Here is a 22,507-nt window from a genome sequence, read left to right as displayed (position 1 = left end):
ATGTGTTTTAATTCAAAAAAAAAAAAAAAAAAAAAAAAGTAAAGTCTTCCGTGTTTGTGGATGGTGGAACCTGAGGCCCAGGTAATTTATGGGCAGGGAAGAATCTGCACGCATGCGCATGGCTCTTAGCGTGGCTCCATAGTCCTATGTCTACTTCAAATACTGCCATTTTTCCAGAACCTGGAAGGACAAGTTCCTGATTGGAAATGCAAAACAGTCAACCAGTCAGTCTGACTTTGGAAGTTTCACTCTTATTTTCCGTTCTTGTCTATAATAAATGTCCCTCACTACTAACATAGTGTACCTATACTACCTTGGAGGCTTGGCAGCATACCTATCCCTGGCCTTATGTGGGACTGTCTGGTAAAACACCCCCCTCTCATCTCTTCTCCTTCACTCAAACTCAGTATTTTCGTGATGGTCAGGTTCCGCCAGAGATGCCTCTGAGCCTTCCTCCAGGAGGGAAGGGAGGGAAGTTTTCTCCCCCCCACTTCTCTCTGTGTACCGCTAGGGCCACGAGCACACCGCTGTGCTGTGCAGCCCACTTCCGCGCGTGCATGCGTGCGCTCAGATACCAAGGGCACCACGGTTGCTGAAGCACTCTAGCATCTTTACTTTGCATCTTGAATGCAGCAGGTGTTTGCAAACTGCGGCTGCCGGAGATACATGGAGACCTCTCCTGTTCCCACATCCATCTCTGTCTCTCTGCCTCATTGCTTGCCATGCCGATGACTTCCCTGTCCCGAGTGGGGACTGACAAGATCCACAAAGCCACAGTCGGATTTGACACCCACGATCACGGTGGGTGTGGCCAGGGAGACTTGAAGATTATACCACAGATAGTTTAACAGCTTTAGAATCAAATGGCACCCCAGATCTTTAAGGATGCTGACTCTCTCCATCTCAGGCATCACATGCTGTCTTTAGGCTTCAGAGATGCCCTGCAGAGGTGGGTGGTCCTGTGAGTCTAGGGAAAGTCTCACTAGGCAGGATCGAGGATGCGACAGGTGTGAGGGAGAATGGAACCCTTTGAGAGTCTGTCCCTGAAGGAACAGGGCCCATATCTGAACCCCCAGGCCGCTGGCACCCACCCTTCCTCCTTCTGGTGTGCTTGATAATCCAGTGAACTAACTTCTGCTTTCTGAATGGTGTCTCTGTGAACCGCACCTCCAGTTTCCATGTAAAGTCTCTATTTCACACAGTAACATATTGACTAAAGCGGCTTATGGATCTTTTACTAGTTGTGTTTTAATTTTATACTTCTATGCACTAAAAAGTTTGACAAAAACACTTGTTAGCTTTTGACTTTCTTTTGGTGAAGGTATGAGCTTTATCAAGATGTGCAACTGAGTCGGGCGTGGTGGCGCCCGCCTTTAATCCCAGCACTTGGGAGGCAGAGGCAAGAGAATTTCTGAGTTCGAGGCCAGCCTGGTCTACAGAGTGAGTTCCAGGACAGCCAGAGCTACACAGAGAAACCCTGTCTCGGAAAAAAAAAAGTGCAACTGATAAGAATTATTTTTAGCCAGGTGTGGTGGTGCACACCTTTAATCCCAGCACTTGGGAGGCAGTGGCAGGCGAATTTCTGAGTTCAAGGCCAGCCTGATCTCTACTGAGTGAGTTCCAGGACAGCCAGGGCTACACAGAGAAACCCTGTCTCAAAAAACAAAACAAACAAAACAAAACAAGACAGAATTATTTTAAATAGATTTTTCCAGCATACCACCAAAAGAAGCATAACGTTAACCTACCCTTAACTTTCATACTGTACATTAAGCATTAAAATTAACCAAATAGGAACATTTCTGAGGTTGCTCTCTACTAGGGAAGAAAATGTCTGTAAAAGTCGAATTCGAACTCAGCCTCTGCTCACTGAACTCAAGTGGTTCATCAACCTGGCCCCTGCCCCCTGCCCCGCCCCCGCCCCTCCCCCGCTCCCCCTTTTCCTCCCCCCCCCCCACTCCCGGAGCTCACCTACCTGCAGATAGGGTGGTGGCTGCTGTTGTGCCTGTGCTGGCTGCAGGGGTGATGGCCGGGACACAGGGAAGCTGGGGTGGAGCACTGCCTGCCCCATGAGCAGAACCGGGGTGGAGGCGCTGCTGCTGGTGGGGTGCGAGTCTGGACTTGGAAACATCACCTGGCTCTGTGCATACCTGTTGAGTTTCAAATAAAACAGATCCTCTGAGAAAGAGATGCCTGACACAGATCTACAGGGCCCGGAGAGAGGGATCAGAGGTTAAGAACACTAAGGGCAGGGCTGGAGATATGGCTCAGCGGTTAAGAGCACTGACTGCTCTTCTGAAGGTCCTGAGTTCAAATCCCAGCAACCACATGGTGGCTCACAACCATCTGTAACAAGATTTGGCGCCCTCTTCTGGAGTGTCTGAAGACAGCTACAGTGTACTTACATATAATAAATAAATAAATCTTTAAAAAAAAAAAAAAAAAAAGAACACTAAGGGCTCTTCCAGAAGACCTGGGTTTGGTTCTCAGCACCCATATGCTGGCTAACTGCCTACAACTCCAGTTCCAGGGCATCTGTCTTAATCAAGGTTTTACTGCTGTGAACAGACACCATGACCAAGGCAACTCTTATAAGGACAACATTTAATTGGGGCTGGCTTACAGGTTCAGAGGTTCAGTCCATTATCATCAAGGTGGGAGCATGGCAGCATCCAGACAGGCATGGCGCAGGAGGAGCTGAGAGTTCTACATCTTCATCTGAAGGCTGCTAGCAGAAGACTGACTTCTAGGCAGCTAGGATGAGGATCTTAAGCCTACATCTACAGTGACACACCTACTCCAACAGGGCCACACCTCCTAATAGTGCCACGCCCTGGGCCAAGCATATAGAAACCATCACAGGACCTGACACCTTCTTTTAGCTTCTACAGACACAGGCAAAACACCCATGTGTTTAAAAGAAAACAAACAAATCTTTAAAAAAGAAAAACCCTTCAGTAACATCTACAGCTCTATCGCCAATATCCCATGAATACCTAAAGAACCCAAAGTAATGGGCAAATGGCTTGAGCAGGTTGTGGGCCACCATGTGGTTGCTGGGAATTGAACTCAGGACGTCTGGAAGAGCAGCCTGTGTTCTTAACCGCTGAGCCATCTCACCAGCCCCCTTGAGCAGTCCTTTCCATCCAACGGAAAGATAGAAAGGCCAGTAAGCCCATGAATTTGTAACTGTATGAAGACATATATACGTATACTATATAGATATTGACAAATACTAGAAGATATTCTAGTATGTGTGTATGTACATGTACCAGAAGGGGAAAATGCCCTTGTTAGTAAAGAAGTGGAAAACAGAAAGTTTTATGTACTGCTGGTTTGAATGTAAGATGGTAAAGTCATGCTGGAAATCATTATGGTGGTTCCTCAAAAAAATTAAACACAGGATTTCTGGGTAAGATGTCAGACTAAAAGCTGCCTTCCTGTGGCCTGATGAGGGAGAAGAATCAGAACAAGATAACACAACCTACTCCTAAGAAAGAGCTTCAGAAATTCATGTGCAATGAGGAACACCTGAAGAATGTGGGGAAAGAGGAGATGGATGAATTGAAAACTAAGCCAAGTTGGAACATCAGGGCTCTGAGGTAGACCATGGGGAAGCAGAAAGCCCACCCTAGAGCTGATAATGGGGGCCACCCTGGAAGGAGACTGCAAATCCTGCCTTCAGTACAAGTCCACAGCTCTCAGAAGCCCCAGATCCAGTTACAGGTTTTGGTGAGGCTGTGATTCCTCAAGTGGGGCATTCGGCAGTGAAGAGGGCACCCATCTTGTCATTTTGTGTGACTCAGAGGGCCGTGGCTGGGTCCATTCTTGACAGGGAACTTACTGCCTAAAACTGAGGTCATCCTGGAGGTCCCCCCCAAATGGGAAATCCATGTCAGGGAGTCTGAATTTAACCTCCCACAGTCCCAGAGCCAGAGCGATACCAGGAAGGCAATTGTAGAGAACAAGAGAGACCAGGTACTGAGGAGCTGAAATGGCCAGAGACTCAGGGTCTGGCTCAGGTAGTGAAGGGCATGGGGTACGGCAGCCCTGGACTCTGTGGTCAGGAGCACACCTTATCTGCAGAGAAGTACCCTGGGACTGAAGAGCAGGGCCTGGATGGATCAGCCTGGAGCCACCTATCTGCTGGAGAATCCTTGATGTCTACAGCTGCATCCTTCCAGCTGGTCCTTCGTGTGGACAGCCCCCAGGACTGAGGTTCACCCCCTGATTCTTAATGTACCTGGGAGACGCCTCCCCAACAGAACAGCAGCCTGCCCAGAGAGATACAGTCTGGAAAGTCTGGGGAGGGCACAGAGCTAAGCATGGAGAATGGAGACACCCTCCCCAGTACAACAAGAAGAGAAACTTCTAAAATAAGACCACCTTGGTGGACATTGACACTTGCTATAGAGTTCAGTGACACACATGTTCTGACACCTCTGCCTCCATGAACGTGTGCACACATTGGCAGTTTCTGGCTCTTGAGGACCCAGAAAGAAGGTTCCCTCCCCTTCTCTCCCCTCTCCTCCCCTCTCCTCTCTCCCCTCCCCTCTTCCTCTTTTCCCCTCCTCCTCTGCTCTCTCTTCTTCCCCTTCCCTCTCTCCCCCTCTCTCTTCCCTCCCCCTCCCCTCTTTTTCTCTTCTCCTCCCCCTTCTCTCCCCTCCTCTTCCCTCCCGTTTCTCTTTTGTTTTTGTTTTTTTCTTTTTAAATTGATTCTGGATGGATTTTTCTTTAATTAATTAATTTGCTTTATATCCCAAGAGATGGCCTCCCTCTCCTCCCAGTCACCCCTCCTCCAGCTCCTCCCCCGATTCCCCCCTTCCTCTACTTTTCCTTCACTTCCTTTACTTATCCCTGGCTGCCCTCTATTTTCACCTTGCCCTCCCCACCCCCGTGGCCCCATCTCCTTTCTTTATCTCAGTCACTACTATTTCCAAATTTGCAGCAAATCATTTTTAACTTCAGAAAACACTCTATTTTTGTTTTGTGAAATTTTCTGTTTTGTGATGTTTGGAGACATATTAGTGGCATCAACCGATTTCAAAACCTTCTGTAGTCTGGTGATACTGTTATTATAGAAGTGGGTTTTCTCCGCTTGAAGTCGTACAGGGACTGAACCCTTAAGAGTGGGCTCCCTGGGCTGGAGAGATGGTCAGTGGATAAGAAAGCTTGCTGTTTTCCTAGAGGATCCAAGCTCAGTTTTCAGCATCCGCATCCAAGGCGTGAGCTGCCAACACTCCTAAATTCAGTCTTTTTACATTGATGGATGATTGAGGCCATTTCAAGGTAAAGACAAACTAAGGAGATTCATGGTTACTGCGCCAGGGCTGGAGAGATGGCTCAGTGGCTAAGAGCACTGACTGCTCTTCCAGAGGTCCTAAGTTCAATTCCCAGCAACCACATGGTGGCTCACGACCATCCGTAATGAAATCTGATGCCCTCTTCTGGAGTGTCTGAAGACAGCTACAGTGTACTTACATATAATAAATAAATAAATCTTTAAAAAAAAAATCCTAAGAGGGAGAAGACGACTGCACGGCTTTGAATCCTGTCGCTATGAGAAAATACACTGAAAAAGCAACTATGAGGAGAAAGGATTTATCAGTTGATCATTCCAGGTTACAGTCCAGCACTTAAGGGGATCAAGTGACAGGAGCTTCGGACAGCTGGTCACAGCACATCCATAGCTCAGAGTGCAAGGAAATGAATGCATGTATGTTGAGCTGTGTGCTTGCTGTATCTCACACAGTTCAGAACTCCCTTAAGACGACCCAGAGTGCACATGGTCTTCTCACATCAATTGATACAATTAAGACAGTCTCCCACAAACATGCCCCAGGCCAACCCAAGGTAGATAATTCCTCATTGAGACAATGCATCAAATGGATACTTAAAGCCAACCATCACCATGTCTGAGCCAGCACTGCAAAAGACACTAAAGGCATGCTGACAGAAAAGAAGGAAGACAGACGGATTTAGTCAGGAGAGCCAATGGAAGGATAGATTTTCTGAGAGGAGGGGATGAATGCAGGAGCATCAAGAAGGAGTCTATCATGTTCATCAAAGCAGAGCAGCAAAGCTTAATAGTAAAGGAAAGAACAGCCAGACGGTGGTGGCGCACGCCTCTAATCCCAGCACTGGGGAGGCAGAGGCAGGCGGNTTTCTGAGTTCAAGGTCAGCCTGGTCTACAGAGTGAGTTCTAGGACAGCCAGGGCAACACAGAGAAACCCTGTCTTGAAAAAACAAAAACAAAAAGAAAGAAAGAAAGAAAGAAAGAAAGAAAGAAAGAAAGAAAGAAAGAAAGAAAGAAAGAAAGGCCAATCATCCAACCAAACAGAAACAACCAAGATTCCACCAATAATGAGATATGGGGGTGGGGGGTGGGGAAGAGCCAACTTGTCGACCCCAAGAAATCTACCTCTCTAGCCAAGACATGCACAGGCTGAGCTGAGCATGGGAAAAGGTTAATCTGGTGAGCGTGGAAAAGCTGAAAACAAGCTGCTGTAGCTCCTCTGATAGCAGTGAGTCTTCAAATCAAAATTAGAAGAAATTAAAAGGGTCACCGTGTATTAACAAAGGGAACAATTTATTAAGAAGACATAGCAGTCATAAATACAGATACCAAATGCTGGGACTCCCAGTTTCATCAAACAAATACTAGTAGGCATTAAAGGCTGGCTATGTCCTCATGCAGTAATAATGGGTGACTTCAATACTTCATTTCCATCTTCAGATAAGTCATTTAAACTAAAAACCAATGAAGAAGTTTTACAACTAAACCACACAGGATGGAGAGAGAGAGATCAATAATCAACAGCTTCTGCTGCTATTACAGAAGATACTAATTAGGTTCCCAGCACCCATGAGTGCCTCACAAGTGCCTGCTACTTCAGATCAAAGAATTCAGGGGATCCGATGCTCTCTTCTGGCCTCTGCAGGCACTGTGTACAAACAGGTGGGATACACCATCTCTCTCTCTCTCTCTCTCTCTCTCTCTCTCACACACACACACACACACACACACACACATCTTAAAAATTACATTATGGGCTGGTTGTAGTGGTGTAAGCTTTTAATCACAGCACTTGGGAGGCAGAGGCAGGTAGATCTTTGGAGTTCTAGGCCATCCAGGGCTACATAATGAGACCTAGCCCAAAACAAATGCTCAAGCCCACAAAGCCCCAAACACTGTCTCATAGATGAACTATGTTTTCCAACATATGTGGTGTTCATATATTTCTCTGGCGCTTATGGAGCCTTCTTTAAAACAGAACACACTATAGGCCATCAAGCAAGTCCCAACATACAAAAAATAATTAGAACAATTTCTAGTATTTAAAAGACCATAAGGGAAAAAGCTAGCAATCAATAGCAACAGAATCTCTAGGAATGACAAGTACTTGGAGACTGAATGAAACACTCATGGATGATTGGTGGCTGGGTTGCTGAAGAAAGGAGAAGGAAAACATTCCATAATTAAATGAAAATAAAAGTACAACTTACCAATCTTTGAGGCACAGGTAAGGCCATTCTAAGAGGAAAGTTTATGGTTATGAGTGATGACATTAAAAAATCCAGAGATTTCAAATGAATATCCTAGAGATGCAGCTCAATGTCTTAGAAAAACAAAAGCGAGCCAAAACCCGAAGCAGGAGGTAGCAAGAGGTAATCAAGATTAGGACAGAACCTAATCAATGGAGACTAAAAGAACCTACGACCAGTCAACACAAGTGGGCTCTTTAAAATGATGAACGAGATTGATGTGTGAGAGAGAGAGAGAGAGAGAGAGAGAGAGAGAGAGAGAGAGAGAGAGAGAGAGAGAGAGAGCCTAAATCAATCAAGTTAGAGAGGAAAAGGGGTGTTAGGAGTGTTAAAATAGACTTCAATTACATCCAGAGGATCATGCCTACAATCCTGGAAAAATCTAGAAGAAATAGATAGATTTCTACAAGCATGTGGCCTAACAAAATTAAATCAAGTGTATATAAACAATATAGATAGATCCACAGCTGTCAACAAGACTGAAGCAGCAATTAACAGCATCCTAATAAAGCAAATCCCAGGACCAAGTGTGTTCGCTGCTGACTTCTACCTAAGTCTTTAGAGAAGAGAGAGGGTCATTGCTACTCAGATTGTTTCATAAGACTACAAAAGGAAGGAACATTGCTCCGAGGTCAGTCTAGGAAGCCAGTACTACCCGATACTAAACCAGGTCTCTCTCTCTCTCGCTCTCTCTCTCTCTCTCTCTCTCTCTCTCACACACACACACACACACACACACACACACACACACACAGAGGGGAGGAGGGAAGAAGGGGAGGGGAGGGGGAGGAGGGAAAGAAAGGGGGGGCAGACAGAGAAGGAACTGTGGGTTAATGGCTCTGATAAATACAGATCATATATTCTCAATAAAATTCTTGTGAACTGATTCAAGAACACCTTAAGAAGATCATATGCCGTGACCAAGAGTGGTTCAACTTAGGCAAACCAATAAATGTAATATAAGACACAAGTATATTAGAGGACAAAAATACACGCTCTTTTAAAAAAGATTTATTTATTATGTATGCAGTGTTCTGCCTGCATGTGTGCCTGCAGGCCAGAAGAGGGCACCAGATCCCATTACAGATGGTTGTGATCTACCATGTGGTTGCTGGGAATTGAACTCAGGACCTCCAGAAGAGCAGACAGTACTCTTAACTTCTGAGCCATCTCTCCAGCTCCCAACATGCTCTTTTTTTTTTTTTTTTTTTTGGTTTTTCGAGACAGGGTTTCTCTGTATAGCCCTGGCTATCCTGGAACTCACTTCCAACATGCTCTTTTTAATAGAGACAAAAAGGCCTTTGAGAAATTCAACATTACTTCATGAAGGAAATAGTCCTTCATGAAGAAGTTAGGAATTAAAGGCTTATAGCATAATTTAATAAAGGTCTATATGGAAAGCCTATAGCCAACATTATGCTGTATAGGAACATTCATAACTTCCATTCATAACTTTAAAATACTTACATAAAATAATCTCAAATCATTAAAAGTGACTAGTAATGAAACTAATCAAGAAGCTGAGGGACATCTACAATGAAATTTTAAGACACTGAAGAAAGAAGTTGAACATGGTACTAGAAGAAAAGAAAAAACCCTCCCACACTCATGGGAAAATTTGAAAAGTTAGCATTGTTATATTGGCCATATTATCAGAACTGATCTACAGATTCAACACAATTGCCATAAAAATTCCAGTGTTGTTCTTAGAAATAGAAAAAAAGGTCACAGATTAATATGAGACATGAAAGACCCCAAATAGCCAAAATAGTCCCTATCGGAAGAGCCATCATGGAAGCACCACAAAAACCTGACCTCAAATTACACTATAGTGCCAAAGTAACAAAGAACAGCATTTCACTGGCAGAGAAACATGTGGAGCAAAGGGAACACAGGAGACATGTATAAACACACACAACCAAGCCCACTGAATCTTCAACAGGCCAGGGAAATTGGAGGAGGAATAAGGACACACAGATGTAAGGAAATTTCACAACAAATCCCATTAATTCATATGCCAACCTAAAAAAAAAAATCAAAACAAAAATAGAATTACCGTATGATCCAAGCATTCCACTTCTGGTTATATATTCAAAAGAAGTAAGTGTATGTGCTCAAATAGGCATTTGCATACCCACAGAAATATCATTCACAATAATAGTCAGAAGGCAGAATGGAGTCAAGGGTCCACTGGTGAACACACCCGTACCATGGAGCACAGCACCACCTAGCACTGACACAGGCTAGGAGGGAAACGTGAAGACACCAAAGGGCAAACACTGTCCAAGGTGCCCAAATAGCCAAAGTCATGGAAAGGCAGAAAGAGGGATGGTGACTTTCAGGAGCTGTCGGGGGGAGGGGCTGGAGCTAGGGTACGCTTTCAGTCTAGGGGGATGAGGAGCTCTGGAAATGGAAGGCTGGGGAACACCTCAGATGCACTGTATGCAGCTGAACTATATACATCAATGGTTATGATGGCAGATGTTATATATTATGTGTCATATAACAAATGCTACATTATGTATATTTTATTACAATAGCAGAAATAACATAACAAGACGCTGACCATGGTCTATTATCAAGGAATTATGGATGGTGTGATGGCTTGTATATGCTCGACCCAGGGGGTGGCACTATTAGAAGGTGTGGCCTTGCTGGAGTAGGTGTGTCACTGTGGGTGTGGACTTTAAGACCCTCATCCTATCTGCACCATGCCTGTTTGGATGCTGCCATATTCCCACCTTGATGATAATGGTCTAAACCTTTGAACCTGTAAGCCACCCCCAATTAAATTTTGTCCTTAAAAGACTTGCATTGGTCATGGTGTCTGTTCACAGCAGTAAGACCCTAACTAAGACAGATGGTCTTTATGGGAAGGTCTGGAAGAACAGGATAATGTTCAAAGACATTACAGGGAATTCCCTTCTGGGTTTGATTTTTAGCGGTGGCATTTCCCTAAATGAGGTCATCTGTATCAGGCTTTGGGGCTTCCAGACGTTCCCTACAGAGACCTCTGTGTGTATATGAGAGGCAGCTCTTGATATCCTCTGGAGAACAGAGCTGTTAGGTCATGTCTGGAAGAGACAGTAGCGTAGCAATGATTGGTTTGACCAAAAATGGCAGTTACAGCTGCTGGTGAGGAAAACATTGTGGGTTTTGCCTCATTCCTAACAGGATTAAGCATCTCTGGAAACTGAGGTAACAAGCATCTTTCTTTCCACTTTCTTGGAACATTTAGGAAGAACAAGCAAAATTCAAAACCAAAATCCAAACCCGCCTGCCTAATTGAGAACAGAAGCAGGGAATTTTAAAGATGGCTTTCCACAGGATCCAAGACTGTGCCCATCCCCAAACAGGGGCAAAGGGAGGAGGCCAAGTATTAATAGGACAGAGACAACAGAGAAAGTTATCTATAGGCTGAAGGGAGACCTCAGACAGGGCTAACAAGTTGTCTTGAAGATCCAGAGCCAAGCGGATTTGTGCTCTGGAGCCATTGAGCCCCTGGCTCTGCCATAGGTAACGTGTGGCCTTCTGGACCTGATCCTCTTAAAGCCCAGACTCTCCACTGACTGAAGGGAAGAAAGGAAGCATCCTTAAGCTATAGAATTTTTATTGGGAGAAAAATAAATCATCATAAACACTCCCACGAGCTTAGGAACTGCTCAGCTATGCTATTACGGGCTGCAGGAGGCAGAGAAAGAATTCTCAGGGAGGCTTTGCACAGCATGCTTCGTTAGTTAGCAGTGTCCTGATAAACTCAAACAGTGCTTACACAAAGAAGGGTCCTGTGATAGCCTCCCTTCGAAAGGCTGGGTGTGGTAGAACCCACCCGAAATCCCAGCACGATAAGGCCAAGGCCAGAGAATCCTGTCTTGAAAGAGGAGGAAAATAGAAACCCAGAGGCTATTTTTTAAAGCCTACTTTCTAGCATTTAAAGGATTTGCCCCATGTCTCCAGTAACCCCGGTGCGATACTAATTATACAGCTGAGCATATCTACCCCTCAGTATGGATAGGAGGACGAGAGACTGGGGGATACTCTTCCTTGAGTTTGTTCCCCAAAGCCCATGTGTTAGATGGCAACCTAGCTTCCAAGCTCCTTGTTTACGGTATTTTTGGGTGGGTCTTTTTGGAAGTAATCAGGACTGGATGAGGTCATTAGGGTGGTGGCCCCATGAGGATATTAATCGTTTTATAAAAAGAATAGGAGAACTCGGAACACTGCTCTCTCTTCCCCCGTGTCATGATGCAGCAAGAAGGACCTCACCGGATGCTGGCCAGACGCCAGCACCATCTGCCTAGCCTTCCCAGGAAACCCTCATAGATTACCCTGCCTGTGACATTCAGTTATAACAACAGAAAACGCCCTGGACCAAAAAACGTGGGAGAAGGTTGTATCTCGGAGAGGGGAGGGAGGTCATATTTGTTGCGTCTCCTGGTCTTGGGTTACAGTGCCAGTGCGTTCCGTTTGTAAAGAACCAGCTGAAGGGATCAAGCCCCAAGGAAGGCGAAGGGGTCGTGTCTACTCAGGATGTCAGTTCGGCTGAAGGTGTTGGAATCTATATCTTTTAAAAAGCCCAAGGATGGCTGCAACCTGTGAGGTATCACTAGCTCCTTCAGCTCCTGTTGGGAGCGTGGAAGAGTAGATGCCAGGTTTTTATCTATTTACACGGGTGTCGGTGAAAGGAAAGCTCAGGAAAAGCCCCGCTGAAGGCTTGATCCTGGTTTTTTTTTTTGTAGAACATCCACAGTGAACCCGAAAGCTTGGAGTACTATTCTCAGGAACGTCAGCTCCTGGAGCAATGTTTTAAGAAAAAGAAAGGGCCAGGCTCAGACTACTCCACCCAGGTGTCCACCCCACTCCCACCTACTTGACTTGCCGTCCAGTCCTGCTGACTTCTGAGGGCTGCCTGGCATCGCAGGACCCAGGCATCATAGGCTGGATGGGCTGGCTCAGCAACAACCTTTGAGGGAGAAAGAGAGACAGAAAAAAAAAAAAAAAAGACATCGTAGTCAGTACTTGAGATGGCCAGTTTCACTGTCACCTTGACATAATCTGGAATCACCTGGAAGACAGTCTCAGTGAGGGACTGTCTATACTGTGTTGGCCTGTGGCCATGTTCCGGGTGAGACTGTCTTAATCACTGCAGGAAGGGCCAGCCCACTGTGGGCAGCACCATTCTCTAGGCAGGACTCCCCCCCACCCCAAACAGGGTTTCTCTGTATAGCCCTGGCTGTCCTGGAACTCACTTTGTAGACCAGGCTGGCTTCGAACTCAGAAATCCTCCTGCCTCTGCCTCCTGAGTGCTGGGATTAAAGGCGTGCGCCACCTGGCAAGGCAGGACTCTTGAAATGTGTAAGGGTAATGTAATCAAGACGAGCACAAGCGAGGAAAGCGAGCGTGCACTTTGCTTTGCTCTTGACTGTGAATGTAATGTGACTCGATATTTGAAATTCCTGCCTTGACTTTCCCTGCAATAATGAATATTAACCTGAAATTGAAAGCTGAATAAAACTCTGTCTTCACCCAATTTCCTGCTTGTTAGAGGATTTTATTACAGAAACATAAACGAAACTAGAACAGTACCCAAACTGTGCCTCTCAAAGGCAAGTGAGCCACACAAGGAGTCACGTCCATGACCTTCAGGATCCTAAGGTCTTCCTTGCCTACCTCCTCAGCTGAGACCAACTGGGAAGCCTTGACATTTGCTGTGCAGAATGGAGAGATGAAGGGAAAGGGCAAGTGACCCCTTCCTATCCTTTCAACAGCCTGGCATCATACCTGAGCTGCCGATCATGGCCGAAGTCAGGGCTGGGCTGGCACTGGCTGGCATCCTGAGGGGTGGGAGCAACCGTGGTGAGGCTCAGGCCGGGCGGGAGCACGGAAGCTGTACTGCTAAACTGGGACGGCAGGCTGCTCAGTGAACGGCTGCTGGCAGGCAGCAGCTGGGAACTTCTCATTGGCTTTGGACCCTGGAATATCATTTAATGAGAGAGAGAGAGAGAGAGAGAGAGAGAGAGAGAGAGAGAGAGAGAGAGAGAGANGAGAGAGAGAGAGAGAGAGAGAGAGAGAGAGAGAGAGAGAGAGAGAGAACTCATACCATCTCTCTAGGAAACCTCATAGAATTCCATCTGTCTTGCCTCTCCTCTAAGTAAGAACCCACCAACTGTGCAGTGAATTGTTTCTATTTTGAATATCTTCCCCATTGGATTGTAAGCACCTTGAAGATTCTTAAAATTTCATGGGCAGTGCCAGACTTTCAGCAGGACTGAACCATTCATTGAACTAGGCTTATTTTGTTTTTCTTCACAGATTTTACTTGAGAAACAAAGAGCTCTGCTGTTTCTGTGCCTCGCTGGGCCTGTCGGCCTCAGGACCTTTGCACATGCCGGCCAAGCTTTGTGCCATGTTCCTCCACTTGATGCTGATCTAGCTGACTCTCGCCACCCACCGTGGGCTTTGCTGAGATACAGTCCTCTCAGGGAGATCTCTTCTGATCACCTTAAATCTTCAACTCATCTGCACACCGCTCCCACACCACCCTCTTAGAGGAGAGGCAAGAGTCAGTCTCCGATGTGCACACATTTTTTTCCCTCTGTTCTCCCCATTGGAGCTGAGGGTTTTCTTTCTCATTCACAGTTCTCTCAGTGCTGGCCATGCAGGGAACCTTAAGCAAATATCTGCTGACTCAAATCATGAGTGAATGAGGGGGTGGTCCGGCCCTGATTTTCTGGTTCTGTCTGTGACACTGACAGGCCGTTCCTAGGATGACAACTCAAGGTTTTAGATTTTGGCATTTATGCCGGGTGTGGTGGCGCACACCTTTAATCCTAGCACTCGGGAGGCAGAGGCAGGCGGATTTCTGAGTTCAAGGCCAGCCTGGTCTACAGAGTGAGTTCTAGGACAGTCAGGGTTACACAGAGAAACCCTGTCTCAAAACAAACAAACAAACAAACAAACAATCCCCCAAAACAAAACAGATGTTTGTTTGTTTTGATGACCCTGTCAGATTAAAAGGCTGTGTTTTTAGGCAAAACTCTTATTTTGCATAAAGATGGACTAAGCTTCCTGCTACACAGATTTATCATTTCAATAACCAATAAAAGTATTTGAAAAAGACATATATTGATCATACACAGCTGTTCTCATCCCTAGATGACAACTATTTCCACAGCACTGGTGCAGTATGGGGCATTATAAATCATCTAGGGGGATAAAGAGATGGCTCAGCATTTAAGAGCACTGGCTGCTCTTCCGGAGGACCTAGGTTCACCATGGAAGTGGCTCACAACCACCTGTAAATCCATGTCCAGGGTATCTGATACCCTCGTGTGGCTTCTGTGGGCACCAGGCACATAGTGCACAGATATACATGCAGGTAAAACACCCCTACACAAAAAATAAACAAACAAACATCTAAAATGAATTAAAATTTTAGGGGGTCTGGAGTGTAGCACTGTGGTACAGTGCTTCCACGGCATGTGAGAAGTCCTGAGTCTGAACCCCAGCGTCATTAAATGAGTAAGTAAATAAATTATATAGAAGCACGCACGTCTTGTGTAAATACTGTACCATTTAATGCAAGGGAATCAAATCTCCTCAAGTTTTGAGCTCCAAGAGTGGGTTCACGCCATCCCCTGTGGATCTGGAGAATGCCTTTATATATCTGTCCACTAGATGGCCCAGTTCCCGGATTCTGTACTGATAAGGAGCACGGTGAGGTCCACAACACTCCTCTTCCATTGATGCTCCCAGGGAACAGATACTCACTGGAGCCCGAGCAGCTGTGTGGACGCGAAGGCTGCTGGAGAAGCAGCGATCTGCCGACTGTGCTGCGATCTCCCAGAAGCAGCTCCGTTCGAGTATCTAGCTTTAACCATCAGCGCCGCTTCTCCCAGTACAAAGTGCAGGAGAGAATACAATTTGAACCTTCAAAGTGGCTTTACAGTAATAATTAAAGAAAAAGCCCACTACGGTATTCTTTCCCTAGTCTGGAGAAAGGCGATTAGGTTTCTAGAATTTGACACCTGCTGGAGCCAAATACATCTTAGCTGTAAGATCATGTCTACCCTAGCGGGAAGGACAGGAAGCGGAAGTGGGTACAGTACCTGGGCGGATATCACATTCGATTCTCGGAGCAGGTGCTGGTTTGTGACTTGGGTGGACGCGATCTGCCCCTGCAGTGGAGTGTTGACCACAAGCTGGGGCTGAGACGGTGCAGCGGGCCTTTGCTGCAGCTGCTGCTGAGCTGCTGGTCGCTGCGCACTGCTGAAGCTCAGGGACACAGCTGGCTGCTGCAGAAACATCTAAGGACAGAAGAGAAATGCCTGTGAAATAACATTCGTCCCAGGAAGGAGGGAAACCGCCTGGGATCCTTGACACACCTTAAAGCAATTCCCTGACTGAGCAGCAGGAGGCGTGCTCCTATGCTGTAGGCCGCATGCACCAGCTTACTAGCTATAAGTGGCTGGGCCAGGGAGACATTACATTGTCTCTGCCTTCCTGAGGGCCACAGTTAGGTGACTTCAATCTGACCAAAGAGTCTTACATCTAGCTTTCTTCGCACAGACTGATATCCTTCTAAAGTTCAAGTTGCCTCATCCGTGCTATATTAGAAGGGTGAGGAGACGCATCCTAGGAACAGAATGATCCGTATCCTAATGGTGGCATGGTGCGGTATGGCTCATGTTATACTCAGAGTGGGACTGGGTCTTATACCCAACCTGAAATCTCTGCCCAGTGACCAGGGTTTGTACCCACAGTGCTCCTAGGCAACTTCAACCCAGGACTTGAGATGGGACAGCCCTGCTCCCATTGAGAAGGTGACTCAGCCTTCCAGATAGAGAAATAAGAGCAGAGAATGATATATCACCCACATGCCTTAAAGTCACACTTTGTTCTATAATCATGATTTGTTACATAAGCTGTCTTAGACAGTTAAGGCTGTGACACCTTTATTAGTTCAAGAAAATGCAGAAATATTCGTGAGGATTCTGATTTAGTTCAAACAGTTTGTGCCACACAAGGTTGATCCTCATGTCTGGGGGGTTTTCCATCTCTAGACTCATCCAGTCTTAGATCAAACCACTTGGGAGAGGATTTCTTCTGTGCTGAACCAACTGTAGATTGCCTTTTGGCAATATTTCCTAAACATATATTATAGTAAATATTACACGGCATGCACATTGCTGGAGGTATACAAACGATCTAGAGATGATTCAAAGCAGAGGTGTTCAACCTTTTAGTGAATCCAGGTCATACTGGACAAAAACGAATTTTCTTAGGCTATGCAAAGATGTCTAATAATGGTGGCCTGTTATTTTGTGTGTTGAGGGGATGGGATGTTGTCATTTATAGAGTTCAAAAACCATGCAGTCAAGTTACAAGTACTCCCCCCAAAACAACGTTGTGTTGATCTTGAGAGTTCACAGTATAGGCTGTGGATTGGACACACCTGGTTTAAAGAACACAGGGGGATGTGGACCTGTTTTGTGCAATGCCATGTTGTATTATAAAAAGGTCTTAAATTTTGTATATTTTAGTATCTCTGGAGATTCTGGAATCAGTCTCATTGGACACTGAAGTGCTACTAAATTTCATTTTAAATAGTTAAGTGATTTAAATAGTTAAGTGACTGATTTTTTTTTTTTTGACTTTTAAGTTTTCTGTATTGAGTACATGGGGTGTCTGAAAGCTTCAGATTTTGAAATATTACATTACCATTGGCTTTGGTCGTTAATGTGGATTATTCACAGTTTGTTCACCATATAAATGAATTGGATGTAGCTTAAGTAGAAAATACACCAAGTGCTGTCTTAAGGCCCAATTAGAGTTGCAAGTAAAAAAATAAAAATACGATTTACAAATTGAGTCTAAATGTTGAAGAAACAACTTTAATAATCTTAGTATTAACTTAACCAAAAGCATGCAAATATTTCTTTTAGCCAAAACTCTTGGGCACTGAAAACATGCACTGATAATCTGTATCATGGCTCCTGCTGTACCTGACACATTCTAAGCTCCCAGCTCTGCAGTCTTTGCGGAGGGAGGCTCTTCCTTTGTAGCACATGGTAGGTTTAGTTACAGTTTCTGAACCAGGGCAGCACAATCATGTGCCACCTGAGGGCAGCAGCCTCATATTCCCTGAGTGCCACAGGAGATGTGGGGAGGTAGGGGTGAACCTGCACTCTGCACATACTGGGAGGAGCACCCAGAGGCCAGCTCACCCCATGTTCCATTTATAGATGAACCTGAGCCACAAGCCGGTGATGCCAAGGTCAGCGGGGGAGGGGAGGGGGGCACTGTGTTTCAGGGTTTGGACCAGATATCTCATCCACTCCAACAATCCTTCAAACCTTATCCTAACCCAGAAGCCTACAGGTGTGAAATGAAGGCTCTTGATTATTTTAGAGCAGTGGTTCTCAACCTGTGGGCCATGACCAACTCCCCGGAGCCACCTAAGACCCCATTGGAAAACACAGGGACAGAGTCCTACTATGTAGCCCTATGTCGATTAGGCTGGCCTTGAACTCGCAGAGATCTGCCTACTTCTGCATCCCAAATGCTCAGGTTACAGGAGTGTGGGAAGAAGCCTAGCAAGAAGAATTTCCTGCATCTGGATTTCCTGCATCTCAGATTCAGTAACCGCACCCTCGAGGGTTAGTGTTTTATACGACTCCAGTTGTCTTTTAGCATAAGCTTTCTGAACAGTATGTGGGTGAAACAGTATCTTTCAGCTTTGGCAAAAACTCATGTTCAAGCCAATTGCTATATTCCTTTGGGCAGGATATAGTTTGCTTGCTGACCAAGGGTCAAATTAATGCAAGATTCATCGTGGCAGGCATTATAGTTTGCCTCAAAGAAGACACACTGAGTTCTGAATGCAGTCCCACCATTGAGAATGATCTTGGTCAATATTGGTAACTTTCCCAACAATTTGGTTTCCCCGTTTTTTGTTTTTGTTTTTTTTTTTTGAGACAGGGTTTCTCTATGTAGCCCTGGATGTCCTGGAACTCACTCTGTAGACCAGACTGGCCTCGAACTCAGAAATCCACCTGCCTCTGCCTCCCGAGTGCTGGGATTAAAGGCGTGCGCCACCACTGCCCGGCTCCCCGTTCTTATAATATTGTCTGTGCTAGTTATGGTTACTATTGCTGTGATAATACACCATAGCCCAAAGCAAGCCTTAACTTCCCTGCACGATCCCTTTAACCCTAAGCCTTAAACTGCTACACTTTCATCACGGCCTCTCATAGGCTCGCTTCATGGTGCCAAGCCTTGAGTTCTCTGCATGACCCCCTTCCATCCTGGGCCTTCATCTGCTATGGAGGCTGTACCTTCACCAAATGGCTTCTCCTGGCCTCTCACAGTGCCAAGCCTCAGTTGCTCACCACGACCCTTCATGCCTTTAAGATCAGTCTCAACTGGGTGACTCTTAAACTACCAAGTTCAGCTGACTGTGTAAGGTACAACCTTGGCCACCTCTGGAACAAGCTTGTGTGTGTGTGTGTGTGTGTGTGTGTGTGTGTGTGTGTGAGAGAGAGAGAGAGAGAGAGAGAGAGAGAGAGAGAGAGAGAGAGAGAGTCTCAGGAAACATGTCCCAGAGGATTTCACCTCACTGCTGCTCTCTTCCTCATCACCTCCAATTTCTCAGTCCCAGCTGACCAGCATCCAGTGTCCCAGCAACAAAGTTTTCACTTTACTGTTTCCGGCCTCTTGTTAATCAGAGCCAATTTTTCAGCTCCAGCTGACCTGACACCACAGACTCTCCACTCAAAAGGCCTGATAGAGTCTTTGCTTCTCCCTGAAACCTCACAAGTCAGGCCTTCATCCTCTTCATATCTCTCACCATTCTCACCTCGGAAGCTCTGGCAGAACAACTCGTCAAGCTTTGAAGACTCAATGACTTTTCTAATTCCACGATCCTTCCAAAAATGAACGCTCAGCTCTGTCACAGCAGTGTCCCACATCCTGCTACCCATTTCTATCTTAGTTAGGGTTAGCATTGCTGTGATGAAACACCATGACCAAAGGCAAGCTGGGGTTAAGAGTTTATTTGGCTTATGTTTCCACGTCACTGTTCATCAACAAAGAAAGTCAGGACAGGAAGTCAGACAGACTAGGAGCCAGGAGGCAGGAGCTGTAGTGGCCACGGAGTAGTGCTGCTTACTGGCTTGCTCCTCATGGTGTGCCCAACCTGTGTTCCTTGAGAACCCAGGGCTACCAGCCTAGGAGTAGCCCCAACTACAAGGGGCTGAGCCCTCCTCCATCCATCACTAATTAAGAAGGGCTTGCCTACAGTCTGATCTTATGGAGGCATTTTCTCACCTGAGGTTCCCTCTTTTCAGATGGCTTTGGCTTGTGTCAAGTCAATATAAAACTATCCAGCAAGGGCTGGAGAGATGGCTCAGCGGTTAAGAGCACTGACTGCTCTTGCAGAGGTCCTGAGTTCAATTCCCAGCAACCACATGGCGGCTCACAACCATCGGTAGTGGGATCTGATGCCCTCTTCTGGTGTGTCTGAAGACAGCTACAGTGTACTCACATATAATAAATAAATAAATCTTTAAAAAAAAAAACTATCCAGCAAAGTTACTGGCAGCACATACCTCAGGAAGTCAGCGCCATGTTAAGTAGGTAAGATGAAACAAATGTGGAAGGAGTGCTACATTGTAACATTATTCTTTTTTTCTTTTCTTTCTCTTTTGTAACATTATTCTTAAAGTGAGGGAAAGAGATCTTCGCCTTTTGACTGTGAGTACAGAGATCTGCTAAAGGAGTGAATGGAAAACACTCAGACAAACAAGAGAATGAAACTTCTTGCTCAGACTGTCTCTGCTCCTGTCATGGAGCTAATGGTTTGGTATGTGATGCTGTCGCACCTGTGTGTGTTCTCTAAGGAATAAAAAAAACCTGTTGTCTTTATCTTCCTGCTCTCCCAGTGTTCCAACGAGTGAGGCACACATATCTGAACAGCTAGCTGGCTGGCTGTTTGGCTAGAATGATGGCTGTCTCAAAGAGCCAATCAAGGAACATGTTATTTGCTGCTGCTGCTGCTGCTGCTGTCCTTATAGGCATTCACTTGAATAACCAGCAGAGGGCACACGTGCTCAAAAAAGCACGAGGCCACTTTCTCTTGCCTGGAGGACCTCAGCACACCTTCACCTGGGAGCAAACATCAAAAGTCCCAGAGAACTTCCCCCAACCTAATTTTAAAAGAATGCACTAGCTCACACTTCAGTTCTGAACCAATGAGCTGCAGTAACCACCCTGGCTGCGTGGGGGATCCTGGTTTGCATCCGGGCGAACATGTCTGTGCCTCCGTTTTTACCAATAGCTAAGAATTTCTTGGACTTCTCAAAAGCCGACCTCAAAAGGTTATAGAAAATATGCAAAAAGAAAATGAGACACTTTCTCAAAACAAGTAAGAAAAGTATGCTAGAACAAATAGATCCCACTTAAAGATACTTTTTCACTATTCATACCCACAGACTTTACAAATCATTGGTATCATTACAGGACACACAGAAGTCACTAATATGCAGACACTACAAAGATGTCGGTACGATATGGCATCATTGCCCGGCTTCGGCAAACTGCTAATGTGTCATCCTTATCTCTTGTCTTTTCTCTCTGGTGGTGTGTGTGTGGGAAGAGTAAGGGTAGAGGAGGGGGACTGGGGGGTGTGGAGGGGGACTGGGGGAAGGCTGGGGAGGCTAGAATAGTGTCCACTTGCTTCAATTTTTACAGTTGAATACTTTTTTTTTTTTTTAAAAAAAAAAAACAAGGATCACATTTTGGTAGGAGTTTTTAGGATGTATTTAAGTCTTGTGAAAAACAAGAAGCCAGGCGCTTTGGGGAGGAGATGTTCTCTGGTTTGATTGTCTGTGGATCTCTGTGTTCTTTTTGGAAAATTCCACTTTGAAGATAAGTGCAGAGGAATAAACACAGATAAGGCTTGTCATCCGTAGGGGAACTGTGTGTGTGTGTGTGGGGGGGGTTAGCATCCACAGGGCAGGTAGTCACAGGGGTGGGGTAGGATGGGGGTTAGAATTCACAGGGGAGCTGTGCACCAGGGGGTTTAGCTTCCACTGGGGAGCTGTGCACCCAGGGGCTTGGCAGGCACAGGGAGCTGTATGCTGAGGGTTTGGCATCTAAAGGCAGCCGTACAATGAGGACTTGGAACCCACTGGGGAGATGTACACTGAGAGCTTGGATTCGATGAAGAAGCCATAGGCTAAGGAGGCCACTTTCTCTCTACTGTAGCATCTCAGCTCGGCTCGGCTCCTGTGCGCCTTCCACCTTCACCCAGAGAACTTCCCCGAAGCCTAATTCTGAAAGAACTCACTAGCACACGCTGGGGCATAGATTCTGCAAGGGAGGTGTGCACTGGGGGTGGGGGTGGGGCTTGGCTCCCACACGGGGCTGTGTGCACTGGAGCTCTTATGTTGCATAGGAACGTGAGCACCCGAGAGCCTGGCTTCATAGGGAGGTGTGCAGACTGAAGGCCCTGTTTAGCCACTGAGAGGCACAAACTGTAGGGCCTGGTATGTACAGGAAGGCTGTATTTCCATGGCTGTTTGACGAACTCAGATACATATGTACTTCAGCATAATCGATGTGTTGGGGGTTCACAAAATGTATGCCTGATGGGGACACATCATATTCTTTACAACTGGGAGCAAAAGCAATAACATTATTGCCTGTTATTTTAAAATCTTGCTCTGAGGTGGCGCAGGCAGGAAGCAGAAAGCTTCAGCACCCTGGAGGATTTTCAGACGCCTACCTTGCTTTTTAGCACTTTCTGCTTCCATTCCTCACCTCCTTCCCGTTAGTATAAAAATTCCATTAAAGTAATCGAAATGAGACAAGTTCAAAGCTACTGACTGGGTTACGGATCTGTGAGGGAAAACATATCGCACTCTGGGCAGAGTGGTAACAAGTGGCGTTTTGTGAATTTGAC

At 45.9% G+C, this 22,507-nt stretch overlaps 1 protein-coding gene across 3 annotated transcripts in view; it reads right to left on the bottom strand.

Annotated features, from left to right (window-relative positions):
• The window catches only part of Npas2 (neuronal PAS domain protein 2), a 172,298-nt gene that overhangs the window by 1,877 nt on the left and 147,914 nt on the right, over nt 1-22,507 (bottom strand). For all 3 annotated transcript variants that reach the window (XM_029538656.1, XM_021198519.2, XM_029538654.1), the window contains exons 17-20: nt 15,654-15,851; nt 13,327-13,517; nt 12,416-12,508; nt 1,976-2,150 (exon numbers count right to left, since the gene is read on the bottom strand). In XM_029538656.1, the coding sequence (XP_029394516.1) occupies nt 1,976-2,150; nt 12,416-12,508; nt 13,327-13,517; nt 15,654-15,851 (657 nt within the window). The remainder of the gene's footprint in view (nt 1-1,975; nt 2,151-12,415; nt 12,509-13,326; nt 13,518-15,653; nt 15,852-22,507) is intronic.

Source organism: Mus pahari, chromosome 5 (genome assembly GCF_900095145.1).
Source record: "Mus pahari chromosome 5, PAHARI_EIJ_v1.1, whole genome shotgun sequence".
Lineage (NCBI taxonomy): Eukaryota > Metazoa > Chordata > Mammalia > Rodentia > Muridae > Mus > Mus pahari.
Note: the sequence above shows the minus strand (reverse complement) of the source record. Positions and strands in the feature narration are given on the sequence as shown.